Genomic DNA, 18,676 nt, shown 5'->3' with positions numbered 1-18,676 from the left:
GCATCATAAACAACTCTTATCTGTACTCCCGAAGAGGACACTCAGGTTATGAAACTACATACCTGAGCTACAGGACCTAGGGGCGCCTGGGTGGCGCAGTCGGTTAAGCGTCCGACTTCAGCCAGGTCACGATCTCGCGGTCCGTGAGTTCGAGCCCCGCGTCAGGCTCTGGGCTGATGGCTCGGAGCCTGGAGCCTGTTTCCGATTCTGTGTCTCCCTCTCTCTCTGCCCCTCCCCCGTTCATGCTCTGTCTCTCTCTGTCCCAAAAATAAATAAAAAACGTTGAAAAAAAAAAAAAAATACTTTCTGGGTTGACATCTCTAATGACCCAGAAAATTCTGTTGCCTTGTTCCCTGATCTGCACAACACAGCCCAAAGTCCCAGGGAAGAATAGAGAATGGGAAAGAAGAAATGAAAATTCCGTACTTACTTATAGGGGAGATCCATGAGTCACCCAAAGCAACGCCAGCAAAGTTGCACTGGATGGTCCCTTGCTGAACAGCCTAAAAGAAGAGAAGTCAACATCCTTGCCAAGGGAACCCAATGACCTCCATCCCTTCCTCAGTAGGAGGGGGCCAAGCCTTTATGCACCACCTTTGCCAAGCACAGAAAACTTTTGCCCATCCTTTCCAAGATCCCTTGGGTATCCAAAGACCTCAGATACCCACTAGAGAGCGAGGGTGACTCTTTCCTGCTGCCATATGCAAAGTGAGGAAGAACTGTTTGGGCATCTCTCTACTGGTTGTTGTTTTTTTTTTAAGATTTTTTTCTTAATATGTATTTATTTATTTTTGAGAGAGCACAAGCAGGCCCCACACTGTCAGTGCAGAGCCCGATGTGAGGCTCGAACCCACGAACCGTGAGATCATGACCTGAGCCGAAATCTAGAGTTGGATGTTCCACCGACTGAGCCACCCAGGCGCCCCCCTCTACTGTTGTTTAAAGAGTGTTGGCAGGATGTGCGTGGGGTCTGGTACAGCCCTTTTCTTTCAGATGGTCACTAGCACTCTTTCTCCCAAGGTCTGTGATTCCTCACAAGGTGTTGGGGGTGGGGGGGGTGGGAGGCTTGGGGACAACAATCACTGACCACAGGGCAGTCACTGCAGGGGTGGCAGGCCTCCTCAGGAGATCCTTGAGGGTGGGATGGATGCCTCAGGACTATACTATCATTTGTATAAAAATGAGAAAAAAGAATATACAGTGGACCCTTGATAATAGGTTTGAACTGCACCGGTCCACTCATATGCAGGTTTTTCCCAACAACTACAATAAAGTACTATAAATGTATTTTCTCTTCCTTACGATTTCTTAGTAGCAGTTTCTTTCCTAGCTTACTTTATTGTAAGAATATAGTATAGAATACACGTAATATATGAACGATGTGAATCAACTGTTGAGGTTCTCAGTCAGGCTTGTGGTCAATAGTAGGCTGTGGGTAGTTAAGTTTTGAGACAGCCAAAAGTTATATGTGGGTTTTCCATTGCATGACTTACTTCTATAGAGAAACTGAATCACTATGTTGCACATCTGAAACTAATATAACATTGTCTCAAACAAAAAAACTTTTTTTGCTTAAAAAAGTTGTATGTGGGGGCGCCTGGTTAGCTCAACCGGTTAAGCATCTTACTTTGACACAGGTCATGATCTCACAGTTCGTGGGTTCAAGCCCCACATCGGGCTCTGTGCTGACAACTCAGAGCCTGGAGCCTGCTTCAGACTGTGTCTCCCTCTCTCTCTGCCTGCCCCCCCCAAAATAAATAAAGATTAAAACATTTTTTAATTAAAAATAAAAAGGTATATGTGAAAAACAAACAAGCAAACAAAGTTGTATGTGGATTTTTGAATGAGCAGGTGATGGCTCCTGACCCCCATGTTGTTCAGGGTTAACTGTATGTGAATTAGCTTACATAGGCACAGAATACCTCTGGAAAGCTACAGAAGCTACTAATAACAGAGGCTGCTTTAGGGGAAAGGGGGAGGCAAGGGTGAGATTTTTTCCAGTATCTTTTACATGTTTTGAATTTTGAATCAGTGCATGCACAAACTATTCAGAGATCTAAAATAAGAGCACAGTGACCATCCTGACTTTGAATGTTAGTAATTACAGGGAAAGAATTATGCATTTATCTGGTTTTCCATAAGGAATTTACTTCATAAGTCACCTAAATAGCCCAGGTGATGGGGGAAAGTTCCAGTTTATAGAATACCAGCTAATGGATGTGAACAAAAAGACAGGAGGAGAAAACCATCATTTTGTAACTCCTAACGATATTACTGACTCACATGAGAATCAAAAATTGATGTAAAACTATTAGGTAAAAGATGGATGAAGAATTAGACATCCATATAGTGTGAAGATAACACCACTCAGGTAACTTTCTATGCAGGCGGAAGGTGAAAGAGTCCAGTGGAAAAATCAGACTAGATCTAGATATTATGTCCTTTCTGATTTGAAGCAAAATGAAGTGCACAGGGGTGCTTGGGTGGCTCAGTTGGTAAAGCATCCGACTTTTTTCTTTTTTACTTAAAAATAAAAATTTTTTTAATGTTTATTTATTTTTGACAGAGAGAGAGAGACAGAACATGAGCAGGGGAGAGGCAGAGAGAGAGGGAGAAGCATCCGACTCTTAATTTCGACTCAGGTCACGATCCCAGGGTCATGGGATTGAGCCCTGCAGGGGGCTCTGTGCTGAGCATGGAGCCTGCTTAAGATTTTCTCTCTCCCTCTCCCTCTGTCCTTCACCCACTCACGCTATGTCTCTCAAATAAATAAATAAGTAAATAAATAAAATATTTTTTAAAAGTGAAGTACACATCACGTATATCAGAGAGTGGCAATTTTTTCTAGAAAGGGCCAGAATTTAAAATATTATAGGGTTTGTAGACTAAACAGCCTGTGTTGCAATTACTCAGTTCTACCACTGTATCACTAGAGCAGCTACAGGTAATATGTAAACAAATGAACAATTCTAATAAAACTTTATTTGTGGGCATTGAAATTTGAGTTTTATGTAATTTCACGCATCATGAAATATTACTTTGCTTTTAAACCCTGCCGTTGCACCACCACCACTTGAAAATGTAAAAGCCCTTCTTAGCTCACAGGTCATATAAAATCAGGTGGTGGCAGGGCCTGGGTGGCTCAGTCGGTTGAGCGCCCGACTTTGGCTCAGGTCATGATCTCTTGGTTCGTGAGTTCGAGCCCTGCATTGGGCTCTCTGCTGTGAGTGCAGAGCCTGCTTCAAATCTTATGTCCCCGTCTCTCTGCTCCTTCCCAACTTGTGCATGCATGCGTGTGCTCTCTTTCTCAAAAAATAAATAAACGTTAAAAAAATAAAAAAAAGAAGCTCATACAAGCTCACTGTAAACAAACTTAAACACCACAGGAGACAGGAGAAAATGTGGAAAAACTTTCCCCTCTGTCCCACATGCACCCCCTCCGCTCACCAGTTCACCACAGTTAAGATGTTACATATGCTTCTCAGCCCTTTCTTTGCTTTCACGAGCTTTTACACACACACACACACACACACACACACACACACACACACACACGTATATAGAGATGCATGCATTCTTTATGATGGTTGCCCCATCACGGAAGGATACATCTATTTTGTTTAAGTAATCCTCTACAGATAGCCACTGACTTTGTTTTCAGTTGACAGACATTGTAAGCAATAGTGTATTAAACATTCTCAACACACAAACATGTGTTAAGAATTCCCACAGGACAGATTCCCGGAACTGAAATTACTGGTCAAAGGGCATATAGACTTTAAAAGTTGACAGATACTGCCAATGATTTACCACTGGGGAGTCTGGGTGCCTCAGTCAGATGGGCATCCAACTTCGGTTCAGGTCATAATCTCACGGCTCATGGGTTCGAGCCCCGCATCAGAATCTGTGCTGACAGCTTAGAGCTCAGAGCCTCGAGCCTGCTTCGGATTCTGTCTCCCTCTCTCTGCCCCTCCCCTGCTCACACTCTGTCTCTTTCTCTCAAAAATAAAAAAAAACATTAAAAAATTTTTTTCTTAATAAAAAATAAATAAATAAATAAAATGATTTACCATTTTAAAATGTTTTATTCATTTCCCTGACTTCTTAACCAAAACTGGGTATCACCAATCTTTTAAATATTTGTAAATCCCACAGATTCAGCTACTAATAAAAGTTGAGCATTTTCCATATGTTCACAGGCTGTTTGCATTTCTTCTATAAATTGCTTGTTTGTATTCTTTGCCAATTCGCAAAGAATATTGTCTTTCTTAGAATATTCTCTTTTTTTATGGAGTATCAATAAGAATACCTTTCCTATTATATACATAGATTTTTTTTTTGAGACAGAAAGAGAGTGTGCACAGGGGAGAGGGGCAGAAGGAGAGAGAGGGAGGGAGGGGAAGAGAGAGGGAGAGGGAGAGAGGGAGAGAGGGAGTGAGGGAGGGAGAGAGGGAGAAAGGGAGAGAGGGAGAGAGACAGAGAGGGAGAGGGAGGGGGAGAGAGAGAGAGAGAGAGAGAGAGAGAGAGAGAGAGAGAGAATCCCAAGCAGGCTCCACAGTTAGCGCAGAGCCTGATGTGGGGCTTGATACTGTGAACCACAAGATCACAGACCTGAGCCCACTAAGCGTCAGATGCTTAACCAAGTGAGCCATCCAGGTGCCCCTAGATTTCTTTATGTTTTGATTTTTAATCTATCTACAACTGACGTTTTATGGAAGAAGAAATTCAATGTTACTGGTTTTCAAAGTGAGAGCCATTCGTTTCTGTGCCATTCATTGAATATTGTCTGTTGCCCAATGATTTGAAATGCCATGTTATCATTTGGTATGATTCTGCCACATGATCATATCCATGACACATACATGTCACTTACATACACACAGAAGTATATGTAAAATCTGTTTCCAGGTTCTTCACCCTGCTGCTTTGAAGTCTGCTGCTAAGCTAGTACCACACCGTTTTACTGTTTTACCCACTATAGCTTTCTTATAACTCATTTCATATCTGTTAGGGCAACCTTCACTGTGTTCTTTGAAACTTTTCATGGTTATTATTAGAGATTTAACCTTACTCTGCATGTACAAGGTACCACAAGGTCCTATTCATAGTATATTCAATATCAGCTGATATAAAAAGGAACAGAATCAGTTTATCTGAAACGAAAACAAGAAAGACATCTTTCCTGTTACCTTATAAAGTTCTAGACCAATGCCAGCGGCCATTTTGCCTCCATAGGACTCCGAGAAAATGTAGAACGGAATCGTCTAGCAAGAAAAGGAATTTACACAGAATTAAATATCCCGAGTGCATTTTTTTTTTACATAAATTAATTTCAGATTTCTATTGCATGTAACGGCCAGACAAAAATCTGCTTTTATTGGTCTTTCCCCCCCTTATCTGGTTAGAGTACCAGGCTCCAAGGTCATTCTTTCAAGCTTAAAACCACCTTGAGAGATGACAGAAACAGAAGGCCACAACCTGATCTCGGGTGCAGAAGGGTTGTCTCTGATAACAGCTGGACATTGAACTCTTGGGGGAATTTAAGTTTATTAGGATGGATGTAACAGTGGGACTGTGAGCGCTTTGCTTAGCTGACCCCGAGTTACAGCTTACCTGGAATTCTTTGTGGCTATCGAAGAAGGTCTTTAGGAGAATCATCATGTCTGACACCACCATGGCGAGGTCTTTGGCATACGCGTCACTCTTGTTCACGTAACTGAACCCAGTGCCCACAGGGTTATCCACAAATAGGAGACTGGCCGACTGGAGCTACACGTCACACGGGAAAGTCAAGTGGCACCATCGGTCAGTCACCAACTGTCTTTCCACTCTCTTCTATGAGCTCAACAAAACCCACACGCGAGGATATCAGTGTGCTTACAAGCCTACCGCTAAAAGGGATTTCAAAAAATTATAAACATAGGCTACTAAGGCGAAGAAAAGGAGAGGCAAGAAGGAAAGGTTAGCATACACGGGGATCAAAACACATAAGCGGTCAGTTTTCACACAATACGGGGTCCTAAATGTAATACGTTAGCTCTGGTAGAACCACGCGGTCCAAGCAACAGCTGGAAGCAGGGAGGGTACGTCCAAGGTCTGAATACCACATATCAGTTTTCTTTAAGGTGAATCCAATTTCCACACCGGCCTGGCCTCTCGGTGCACTACAAGTACGGAATCTATCCTAATACCTCTTCCAAAGAGGCTCAGAGTTACAGAATCTCGATGTGAGTATGGTAGGCTAGGTGTGAATGAGTGGCCAAAGGAATGAAGTCCAAATCGAGAAACTGCCCGGGCCGGGGCCTGACGGTAAAGTGTACTTGCTCGGATGTTGGAAATGTGGCAGGAGGTGGGCAGAGACCAGGTCATGCCCAGGAATCTGGATCTGGTCTTCTGGGAACTGAAAGACATTAAACTAAGGAGTGATTTGCATTGGAGAGGCACTCTGAAAGCAGCCCCTAGAGAGGATGGAAAAGGGATGAAGGATATTAACAGCACTCGGGTATTCAACACAGAGTCACCACGTGACCCAGCAATTCCACTCGGAAACTGAAAACAGGAACTCAAAACAAATGTTTGTACACCAGTGTTCCCTGCACTGTTCACGAGCGCTAACAGGTAGAAACAACCCAAGTGTCCGTCACCAGATGAACAAACAGAATGTGGTATATCCATACGGTGGACTAGTATTCAGCCTTCAAAAAGGGAAGTAGTGGTATATCCTACATGGATGAACCTTGTAAATGTTATGCTAAGTGAAAGAAGCCACACGCCCAAGGCCACATTCTGTATGACGCCATTGTTACAAAACGGCTAATGCAGGTGAGTCTACAGAGACAAAGTTGATTTGTGGCAAGTTGCCTAAGGAGAGATGGGTGGTTAACAGCTAAGGGGTATGAGGTTTTCTGGGATGGGAGGCTAGTGAAAATGGTCTGAAATTGAGTGTGGTAATGGTTGTAAAACTCTGAATATACGAAAAGCCATTGAATTGTATACTTTAAATGGGTGAATTATATCGTATGTGAGTTGTATTTCAATAAAGCTATACTTTAAAAAATTCATTTTTAGGTAAAACTGATTGGATGAGGGGGAGGGTGGGAGAGGGAGGGGCAGGGGAAGATGAGATGGCTCTCTGGTTTCTGCCTCAGGCATGATTGGATGGTGGTACCATTTACCACAAGGGACACATGAGAGTTGGCTGGTTTTGTGGATGGATAGAGGGTCTTGTGTAATAATGAATATGGCCTGGGGTATGTCGAACCGGGCACGTACGAGAGACATCCACAAGGAGGCATCTCAGAGGCAAATGGAGAAATAGTTCTTGGGCAAAAAGTTCTGAGCCAGAGATGCTGACTTGGGGGGCATCACCTTCTATGTGTCATTAAAGCAGTTTGAGAGGACAAGGCGGCCCAAAGAACACATAGAAGAGAATGTTACCTAGGACAGGGTACAGGAAACAACAATATCTAAGACATGGGAATGGCCAACAGTGTGGCAAAGAAATCCAATGAAAAGAATCCCATGAAGGATCTAACGGGACTCTGGAACTGGGAAGCCAGCACACCCTTGGGGACAACAGCTCCAGCAGAGCTCTGGGGAGAGGCTACAGCGGGTCAGGCCGGTGCTTCCCAACCTTGTCACAGCCACAGAGATAAGTGTACTGCATCCTAGAGCTAATGTGCACTGGGTTCCCTAGTAAGTACTCTCTCCTGCCCCAGCACCCAGCCCCCAGGTGAGAAAGCTCTGGGCTAGGGCATAAATAGGAGGTAAAGACCAGGGGCCACTGGGTGACTCAGTCGGCTAAACATTCGACTTCAGCTCAGATCATGATCTCGCGGTCTGTGGGTTCGAGGCCCACACAGGGCTCTGTGCTGACAGCTTAGAGCCTGGAGCTTGCTTTGGATTCTGTGTCTCTGTCGCTCTCTGCCCCTCCCCTGCTTGTGCTCTGTCTCTCTCTCTCTCTCTCTCTCTCTCTCTCTCTCTCTCTCTCTCAAAAATAAATAAACATTAAAATTAAAAAAAAAAAATAGGAGGTAAAGACTAGACAGCAGTAAATACAGGCACACCTTGTTTTACTGCATTTTATCTTTAACAAATTAAAGGTCTGTAGGCAGCCCTGTGTTGAGCAAGTCTATAGACACCATTTTCCCAACAGCATCTGCTTGCTTCGTGTCTCTGTGTCACATTTTGGTAATTCTTGCAATGTTTCAAACTGTTTCGTTATTACTGTGCTTGTTACAGTGCTCTGTAACCAGTGATTAGGACTCACTGAAAGTTCAGATGATGGTTAGCTGTTTTTAGCAATAAAGTTATTTTTAATTTAACGTACATAGTGTTACATGTAACAGACCATGGTATAGTGTAAGCGTTACTTTTCTATGCCCTGGGAAATGGAAAAATTCATTTGACCCGCTTTACTGTAGGTCTGGAAACCAAACCCGCAACATCTCCAAGGTATGCCTGTATAAAGAATTCTTTCAAGAAAAGGTGGTAGCCGGAGGCACTTGGTAGTAGGTTGGGAAAAACCTGTGCATGTCTGTAGCCCAGGGAACAGAGAGCCTACAGACAGCATAAGGATGTAGAAAGGTACTAACTGTCCAAGTGGAATCTTTGAGAAAGGGACCCCAGCAGAGAGGGGCCTCGTGTTATTTTGAGATGGGCAGGAGGATAGTAAGGGGCAGGAAGGGGTAGAGAGGACAGGGGAAAGCCGGTCACAGGCAATGACTCTGTCCTCTCGGTGAGGCAGGGAGACAGGGCAGACAGGAAGGGAGCAGAGCAGCAGCACACAGCAGAGGGAGGCCACGAGCTCAGGCAAAGCCCACAACCAGGTTGTGGTTTTGCCCGCCAGTGTCTGGCACCCAGAAGCAGGGGCCGAGCAGGTGCACAGTGCGACTGATCCAAGGTTGGGGGTGGCTTGGCTCTTCGGGGAGAAGGATGAAGGAGCCAGGGGTTGAGCAGAGAGGGGTTAGGGCAAGACGTGAAACCAAGAACGAGGGAGGGGGTGGAGACAGAACAAGAGAGACACCAAAAAGGTAGAGGACAAAGGCTCTGAAGTCTTGATGAAGTCAAGAAGCAGGGTAGGAGAGTGGAGAGGGGACAGGATTGGACATCATGGCCAGAGGGTGGGATCCTGCGGTCAGATTGCAGAGATGGCCAAATAGGAAATGACAAGGTCCAGGGTGTCTGCTGGAATAGGCTTTGGCCGTCAAGTGGATGGAAAGGTCACCGACGTGGGAAGGGAAGAGAGCCAGGGGACGGACAAGCTGCCCCCAGAAATGGAAGAAGCTGGCTAGAGCGGAAGCCTAGGGACAAGTGCACAAGGCCCAGGACCCCTGGGGAAGAGGATGGAGCGGGATTGCTTAATCTGTGACCCCACCCAGAATGGGGTAGGGCCAGGTGGGGCTCAGCCTTGGAGAGGCCACAGGGCAGTTTCAGTTAGGCTGTGCTCACTGTACCCAGGTAGTTCTTCGTGGTTTGAGATCACTGTCAAGGGGCCCAATTTCCTCAAAGTTTCCAAATCCAGTGCTGGAACCGCCCGGACCACCCTGTGGAAGAGAAAATAAACAACAAAATAAGCCCAGAGAAAACATTAGTCAAATCTTGGTCATTATAACAATGACCACATTCACTCTAAATGATTTATGATTTAGTGCTGGCTCAGTCAACATTCTACGAAAGACACAACTGACCTGGTGAACCAGGGGGTCTGTACCGACAGAGCCCCTGGTAACTGCTGAAGTCTTTCTAAAGGGAAAAGACTCAGGGACACCTGTCTGGCTCAGTCAATAGAGCATACGACTCTTGACCTTGGGGTTGTGAGTTCAAGCCCCATGTTGGGTGTAAAGATTGCTTATAAATAAATAAATAAATAAACAAATAAATAAATAAATGAAAACACCTGGCTTACGAGCCCCAAAAGGAATTTTCCTACCTCTGATCCTCTGAGATTGACTCCTGACCCGCCATGGGGCACGCTGGGCACTGACCTTCAAAACACCTTAGCCAACCCCTCTCATCTCCAAGATGAACAGTAAGGCCCAGGTAAGGGACATGGCAATTAGGGGTCCATTTTGCCAGGACTGGACCTGGGGCCCTGTGACTCCTCACCCCACCACCTCTCCTCTGTCCCTGCAGACCAACAAGGGACGCAGACTGAAGGGCAGTTTGATCATGTGGATCCTGGGATATAATTTAGTAAATGTAGAAGTCCCAGGGCAGGAAGGACTCAATACTGTGTGCATCCAGGGCCAATGGCAGGGCAGGACTGTGAGCAGAGCTCAGTGCCGGGGCATTGTCAGTTGAGCATCCGACTTCAGCTCAGGTCATGATCTCACAGCTTATGAGTTCTAGCCCCGTCTTGGGGTCTGCGTTGACAGCTCGGAACCTGGAGCCTGCTTCGGATTCTGTGTCTCCCTCTCTCTTTGCCCCTCCCCTGCTCTCTCTCTCTCTCTCTCAAAAATAAATAAACATCGGGGTGCCTGGATGACTCAGTCAGTTAAGTGGCTGACTTCAGCTGAGGTCATGATCTCACGGTTCGTGAGTTTGAGCCCCGCATCGGGCTCTGTGCTGACAGCTCAGAGCCTGGAGCCTGCTTCAGATTCTGTGTCTCCCCCTCTCTCTGTCCCTCCCTGTTTGCACTCTCTCTCCCAAAAATAAATAAACACTTAAAAATAAATAAATAAACAAACATACATTAAAAAAATAATAAAATAAAATAAAATGTTGGCAACTAATCCAGATAAAACAATAGGAAGGTTTTGCAACTTCTGAAATTCAATGGTTTTTAAATTCCTGAGAGCCCAGAAGGTGCTTGAGGGGCGAGCATGTGACAAAGGGAAGGCGGCCAGGGTAGGACCCGGCCTACACTCCAGCCCTTCTGCTTTCCACTTGGGCTCCGTATAGAAGCTTTCACTTGACGGTGGTAAGAGTCCTGCTGATGAAGAAAAAGTTGAAAAACCTTAAAAATCCCTCAGATTAAAAAACAAAGCCCAGGGGCGCCTGGATGGCTCTAATGGTGGGGCACCTGACTTAGGCTCAGGTCATGATCTCGCAGTTCATGGGTTCGAGCCCAGTGTCAGGCTGTGTGCTGACAGCTTGGGGTCTGGAGCTTCTGGTTCTAAGTCTCCCTCTCTCTCTGCCCCTCACCCGCTCACACTCTGTCTGCCTGTCTCTCTCTCTCTCAAAAATAAATAATTTTTTTTTAATTAAAAAAAATAATAAACAAACAAACAAACAAAAACCAAAGCCCAGAAAACGGAACCCTGCAGCATCTCTACCTACCGCAGCCCTGGGTGGACAGAAGGGCCCTGGGATACACCCGTGGCATCTTCTTCTCAGACACTTTTACATCTGCACCCTCGGGCCAGGCCTCACCTCCAGCACTCAAAGGAGACAGTTGTGATAATGCCCCCTTCCCGCACAGGGCTCACCTGCACTCTGTCTCATCAGGAGAGCCCGCCAGGGCTAGTTGAGAAGGCCAAGCCCAGGGCACCAGCAGGGTGCTCGTGAATACTGACATTTTGGGAGGAAGTGACACGTGCATCCCATGGAGAGGAGTATCCTGACACCCTATTTACTGGTGCGCAACCTGGAGCCCAATCTGGGCCATACTGCCAGTTTCCAGAAGCTGAAGCAAAACTGTGTTCGTCAACCCCTCCCTAAAGGCTGGTCTTCCAGGTGGGTGTGGGCCACCTCTAGGCAAATATTTTAGGAATGCAAGAGAGGATCCTCTGCCTGCCCCCCAAAGCTGCCTCCAACCGGTTCCCAGCCTTCCATCCTACAATCAGAGCTCAAGATTAAAACCCAAACACACTCAGGGAGGATAGGACCCAACACTGAATTCTAAGATACAAAAGGCTGAGTCCTTTCAAAAGGGGGCTTTTCTGGGGGCAAGGAGTTAGGGTCTAGGAAGGACTGGGAGAAGAGACAGAGAGAAAGGGCTGCTCGGGAACCTTTCCGAACACTTGTCAGCATTTAGTCACAGGGGTCTACAGGAGCTTCTGCTAAGGCATCCTACCACTGACTGGACTCAATATAATGTTTATTTATTTTTGAGAGAGAGAGGGAGAGACAGAATATGAGTGGGGGAGGGGCAGAGAGAGAGGGAGACAGAATTCAGGCTCCAGGCTCCGAGCTGTCAGCACAGAGCCCAACATGGGGCACGAACTCACGGACCGTGAGATCATGACCTGAGCTGAAGTCGGACACTTAACTGACTGAGCCACCCAGGCGTCCCTTGACTGGGCTCACTATAAAAAGACCTCTGCAAAGGCTAGCACCCCTCACTCTCTGATTTGGCCTCTTAGCATACCATTGTCTTTGCCTGCCTCAGGAGGACACCAAATCCCCCCCCCCCCCCCCGGCCCCCCCCCCCCCCCACCCCAGATCAGTCCTTCCCCCCTGAGCTTTTACGAGCCGGCAAAGTGGTAAGAGGGGAAAACCGGGCCAGGCAGCCAGGCCACTTTTACCTGAAGCCACATGACCAGAGGGAGTTCTGAGAAGTTCTTGCAGGGGTTAGTTGCATAATAGAGCCACCAGAACATGTGGGCATCCTTGCGGACAGTCACATAATCCCACACTTCCTTTCCTTCCTCTGCGGGCCAGTCAATGACTGCTCCTAAAACAGAAGCACAACGTGATTTTCCTGAAGAAGGTCAACCATCCAGGTAAATTCCAAGGCTGTAGAGATGGCCATGCTAAGCTAGAGATGATGTGGTTTATATTTTTGGCAAGGTACTCACTCTAATATAGTGGGGAGATAAGGAAAAGACACTTCAGTTGTGAAAAAAAGAAACCAAACTTAATAGTGGCAGAGGAGATTGGGGGCTTTCACTTTTTCCTCTGCACTGTCTGTAATATTTGAATTTTTTTTTTTTTAATTTTTTTCAACGTTTTTTATTTATTTTTGGGACAGAGAGAGACATAGCATGAACGGGGGAGGGGCAGAGAGAGAGGGAGACACAGAATCGGAAACAGGCTCCAGGCTCCGAGCCATCAGCCCAGAGCCTGACGCGGGGCTCGAACTCACAGACCGAGAGATCGTGACCTGGCTGAAGTCGGACGCTTAACCGACTGCGCCACCCAGGCGCCCCTGTAATATTTGAATTTTTAACAGTAGGCATGAACACTTTTACAATTCTGTTTTTTCTTATTTTTTTTTTAACTTTATTTTATTTATTTTAAGATAGAGACAGAGAGAACACAAGTGGGGTAGGGGAAAAGAGAGAGAAAATCCCAAGCAGGCTCTGCACTGATAGCGAAGAGCCCGATGCGGGGCTTGAACTCATGAACCTCGAGATCATGACCTGAGCCGAAGTCACTTCACCAACTGAGCCACCCAGGCACCCCCACAATTCTGTTTTAAAAAGAGAGAGAGATTTACATTTTGGGGAAAAAAGGAAAAAATCTCAAAATGCAAGATGCTAGCTTTTGTATCTCATTTAATGTATTATTAAAGAGGTATCCCAAATTAGAGAGACCAAGAGTCACTATATTATATTGGGGCAACTGTTAGCTTTTGTGAAGGAAAAAAAAAAAAAATCTAAGTCCTTTTTAAAAAAAAAATTTATGTTTATTTACTTTTTGAGAGAGAGACAGACAGAGAGAGCAAGCTGGGGAGGGGCAGAGAAAGAGAGAGGGAGAGAGAAAATCCCAAGCAGGCCCAGTGCTGTCCATGCAGAGCCAGTCAAGGCACTGGAATTCAAGAACTGTGAGATCATGACCCGAAGTGAAACCAAGAGTCGGACGTTTAACTGACTGAGCCACCCAGGTGCCCCCACAAATGTAGGTCCTTACTTAACACTCTAAACCAAAATAAATTTCAAGTGGATAAAGTATTTCAATTCTAAAATTTTGATATTAAAAATAATATGAAAATATAATTGAATGTTTTTCTGATCTCTGGATGGGGAAATGATGTAGGCATACCCCACAGATATAAAGAAAACTATCAACAGAGTTGAGGACAGAAACTTGTTACATTTTCTGTACAATAAAATTTACGTACATCAAAAATAAAATCGGGGCGCCTGGGTGGCTCAGTCGGTTGGGTGTCCGACTTCGGCCCAGGTCACGATCCTGTGCTTGGTGGGTTCGAGCCCCATGTGGGGCTGTGTGCTGACAGCTCAGAGCCTGGAGCCTGCTTCAGATTCTGTATCTGTCTCTCTCTCTACCCCTCCCTTGCTTGCACTCTGTCTGTCTCCCAAAAAGAAAATAAATATTAAAAAAAATAATAATAAAATTAAATTAAATTAAAAGGCAAACAAAGACAGATCTGTGACAAATATGCACAACAGCAATTTTCTTTACTTGTGTAGATCAATTTTTTTTTTTACTTTTTTTAACATTTTTATTTTTTGAGAAGCAGAGACAGACAAACGCTTAACTGACTGAGCCACCCAGGCGCCCCATTGCGTAGATAAATTGAAAACAGGAAGATCCTGGGGCGCCTGGGTAGTTCAGCTGGTTAAGCCTCTGACTCTTGATTTCAGCTCCACCTCATGGTTAGCGGGTTTGGGCCCAGAGTCAGGCTCTACACTGACAGCTTGGAGCTTGCTTGGGATCCTCTCTCTCTCCCTCTCTCTCTACCCTACCCCTTCCCTGCACCCACCCCACCTCTCTCTCAAAATAAATAAACTTAAAAAGGGTTAACATCACTAATATTCATACATGAAAAGTAAAGCAATATGAGGTCACTAAAAAAATCTTCGCTTATTTGATAGACAACAAAATAATGGCGGGTGCTCAATGTCCACAAGGAGGCTGGAGACGGGCCCTCAGCACTGTTGGCCAGAGTGCACACAGCATCACTTTTCGGAAAGGCAGTCTGGCTTTCCAAATAGCAAAAGAAAGATATTCCATAGATTAAAAGCCATATATATACATGTACATCCTTCAATCCCGCAGCTCCAATTTTCCTTAGTTATCTTTGTAGCATCTGCAAAATAGGTATCAGAAAAGAGTAAGTTATGCACATTTTCTATGTCACCTTTGCTAAAGTAACAACTCTCAAGTTACAGTTGTTTTTCTCAAATACCCTCTGAGGGTGGAGAAAAAAAAAAAAGGCCAATAATGTGCAAAGATGATGAGAGGCGACCCTCGATGATGGGCGTTTCCTGCCTTCCACTTCCTCTTTTCTTAAATTCCAAGCCCCTGTGACAAGGAAAACAACAAAAACTGGTCTCAAAAAGAAAAGAAGGGAGTAGATGAGGAGACAAAGGGGTTTTGTAACTGATTAAGAAAACCAGAAAGTGGCTTGAGGGGCAGAACAGAATGGCTAGATCATAGATGTGGCTGTAAGATTTGAGGTACGGGTGACAGAAGATCACACTACCTCCTGGAAAGTAACAGATACGGCCTGGGTCCCTTTTGACTTAATGGCTGGCACTCCTCCCTTCCTTGGCAGTGAGCACTGTTAAAATTTGGGGGGGGGGGGGAGGAGGGGAGGGGATGGACAACCTATTTGACAACATTTTCCAGACCCAAGCTGAAGGGCCAGAGTATCCCCAGTTACACAAGGGAAGAGGAGGAATGTGGAGCAACCCGCCTCGAGTCACAAGGCAAGTTTGCGGCCAGTTCCAGTTCCCAGATCTGGATTCAGACCACAAGACATTTTGCTGAAAGACTGAAAATCAATTTCCAAGTCATCCTGTTAAACACGAATTTGTTTTTGTCAAAAAGAATCGCAGTGAAGGGAGATCTTATCCTGTCTGTACGGATCAAGTAGAAAGAAAAAGCCCTTACCTCAATGAAACGTCCCATTCGAGGTAGGACTTTTCAGAGTCCTTTGGACCGCATGTTTCAGCTCAAAAGAAAAAGTCCCCATAATCCCACTTAGCAGCCAATCACGGCAGGAAAAGGGAGGTGGATTTAGGATCGTGGTAACCTCACCCACCAGCAGTTTCCCCAACTCAAGTAATTTGCACAATTGCTCCTACCTAGGCGTAGGGAAGAGAGGAGCACCAGACTATTCAGAGCCAGGAAGGGGTATTAAAAGCACTTAGTATTTTATCTTAAAGAAAAAAAGAGCTAGGTCCTAAAGCAGTTTGATCACGGAAGGTAGAAACGGGGAAAGGCATTTGCTCTAAAAAGCACAAACCCACTAACAGACTCTCATCCCTGGAGAAGGATGCACCGGCCTCTGGTGCACTTTCTTCCCGAACCTACCGGTACTCAGGCCCAGCAGCAAGAGCAGCAGCAGCACCACGGGAGAGGTCCTCGGCACCAGCTCCATGGCGAATACGGCGCGGCGACACCAGCCCGAGGCTGAACCCTGAGCCCCACCACGTGACGGCAGTGGGTGGGACCTGGCTCCGACCGGGGCCTGGGCGGGCCCTGAGGCGTGGGCGGGGCCTGAGGCGTGGGCGGGACGTGGGCGGGGCCTGAGCGGCTCGCGGCTGCTAGTGTCCCGCCGGCACTCTGCTGGGCCTCCCGACCGCGAGCCAGGCAGTGGCGGTCTAGGTGCTCTGTCTGTCTGCCCCACCGCGACCTCCTTTGCCGTTTTGGGGACGGATCAGAGGGGTTGAGGCGTTTAATACATTTGTTTGACTTGGGTCGTGGGACAGGACTGAGACGCTGCGAAGAAATGGCGAGAACCGTCCTTTCTGCCCCGCTCATCTCTTCCCTCCCCAGCAACAGGGCTGACATTTCAAAAGCTAGTGCATCTACCTCCGAACACATGATGCTTGAACCCGCTGGTCGTTGAAAACTGCGATTCCATTTTCATAGACTTATCTTTAAAGTTATTTTGACTATAAAGTTACATATATTATGAACATTTTGGAAATTAAAAAAAAAATTAGATCCTACGAAACAAACCATTGTTGGCATTGGGATATATTTTTCTCTAGTCTTCGTTTTAAGTGCAATAATAAAAAAAAATTATTGTTTTTTCCTGTGTTGCTAATTTGTCAATAGTATCATTCTGTGTTAACATTGTCTTCACAAGTCATTTTATTTTTCTAATTTTTAAGCCAACTTTATTTTTTTAAGTTTATTTATTTATAATGTTTATTTATTTTTGAGAGAGAGAGTGTGAGAGTGGAGGAGGGGCAGAGAGAGAGGGATAATCTCAAGCAGGCTCCCTGCGGTCAGTGCAAAGCCAGATGTGGGGCTCGAACTCACAAACTGTGACATCATGACCTGAGTGGAAATCAAAAGTTGGTTGCTTCGTGGACTGAAACCCTGGGCACCCCACAACAGTCATTTAAGAGAGGGAATTACAGGTTTGGGAAGGGGAAAGGAGGAAAAGAATGGTAGGATTGTTTCGTGTGTGTGTGTGTGTGTGTGTGTGTGAAAAGGTTTTTTTTGTTTTTTTGTTTTTTTCTCTGAGTATACTGAATAACTCACCTCGTAGAGCTAGGAAACAGGGTAATACAAGGACAGTATGAGAGTAAGGCTGCTGCCATATATTCTATTTCAAACGTTCACTTGACAGAAAACAAAACAAAAACAAAGTCCAGGTGACAACTCCTTTTCCTGCTCCCCTCTGCATCCCTCTCCCCCTGCCTGTCTTAAGTGGACAGATGTTTTTATCTGCAGCGTTGTGGAATGACAGTCCTGCCAGTGAAGGGCAAGCCCACTGAGATTTGGGCCAGAGAAAAGAATTAGGCAACTGGGTTCTCAGGGGTGCTCCGGGAATGTGTAAAATGCCATTATGAGGGTATTGGGGATAAGCCCGTAGAGGAACGTTAGAAAGATACACATCCAAGTTACACCCTTAGTCAAACAGAAATAACTGTGTTACAAACATTATTTTAAGCTTTTCCTTATCTAAAGCTTCCAAATTGGGGACGCTTGGGTGGCTCAGTCAGTTGAGCATCCAACTCTTGATTTTGGCTCAGGTCATGATCTCGAGGTTCATGAGACTGAACCCCATATCAGGCTCCTCACTGAGCATGGGGTCTGCTTAAGGTTCTCTCTCTCTCTCTCTCTCTCTCTCTCTCTCTCCCCCTCTCCCCTGCTCATGGGTGCTTTCTCTCTCTCTAAAGAAAAAAAATTTTTTAAAGCATTAAAAAAAATAATAAAGCTTCCAAGTCGGTCTCTGTCACCAGAGCTTTAAATACTCTTAACCATTACAGGGTTTCATGTTTTCATTGTAAAAATAAAGCTATAGTAAATATATTTTTCCATATGGTATTTTTCATATTTGGGATTATTTCTCTAAAATAAAATAGAAGTGATAACTATTGCATAAAAGTCGACAAACATTATTATATAACTTTTAAGCACAGGATGGGCTTATATGGTATGGAGATACAGGTAAGGGCCAGGCAACTGCCTGATAAAACAATGGTGTAAAATCAACTAGAAACTATGGTTGCCCCCTGGGGGATAAAACCTCAGACATTGACAGGGAAGGAACATAAGGTAATTTCCTGAAGTAATGGTAATGTATATAGGTGTGTTGAACCAGTAAAATTCAACTGAGTAAGTTTTTTTTTTTTTTATGTTTTATTTATTTAAGTAACCTCTACACCCCATACGGAGCTCAAACTCATGACCCCAAGTTCAAGGGTCCCACATTCCTCCAACTGAGCCATCCAGGCATCCTTCAACTGAAAGAAATTTTAAAGATCTTGTTGGCTGTATTCAATGATACATGAATCTGGTAGCATACCGTCTAGCAGAAAGAAAGGGGATCCAAGGAGCTATACAAAATGGAAGGCTTTTGTAGGCA

General features: G+C 45.3%; 1 protein-coding gene across 1 annotated transcript in view; it reads right to left on the bottom strand.

Annotated features, from left to right (window-relative positions):
* SCPEP1 (serine carboxypeptidase 1) overlaps positions 1–16,278 on the bottom strand; it is a 45,431-nt gene extending 29,153 nt beyond the window's left edge. The window contains exons 1-6 of the mRNA XM_049636480.1: positions 16,165–16,278; positions 12,468–12,616; positions 9,456–9,545; positions 5,614–5,769; positions 5,190–5,264; positions 431–503 (exon numbers count right to left, since the gene is read on the bottom strand). Of these exons, the coding sequence (XP_049492437.1) occupies positions 431–503; positions 5,190–5,264; positions 5,614–5,769; positions 9,456–9,545; positions 12,468–12,616; positions 16,165–16,231 (610 nt within the window). The 5' untranslated portion in view covers positions 16,232–16,278. The remainder of the gene's footprint in view (positions 1–430; positions 504–5,189; positions 5,265–5,613; positions 5,770–9,455; positions 9,546–12,467; positions 12,617–16,164) is intronic.
* Between the last annotated feature and the right edge of the window lie 2,398 nt (positions 16,279–18,676).

This window comes from Panthera uncia, chromosome E1 (genome assembly GCF_023721935.1).
Source record: "Panthera uncia isolate 11264 chromosome E1, Puncia_PCG_1.0, whole genome shotgun sequence".
Classification (NCBI taxonomy): domain Eukaryota; kingdom Metazoa; phylum Chordata; class Mammalia; order Carnivora; family Felidae; genus Panthera; species Panthera uncia.
Note: the sequence above shows the minus strand (reverse complement) of the source record. Positions and strands in the feature narration are given on the sequence as shown.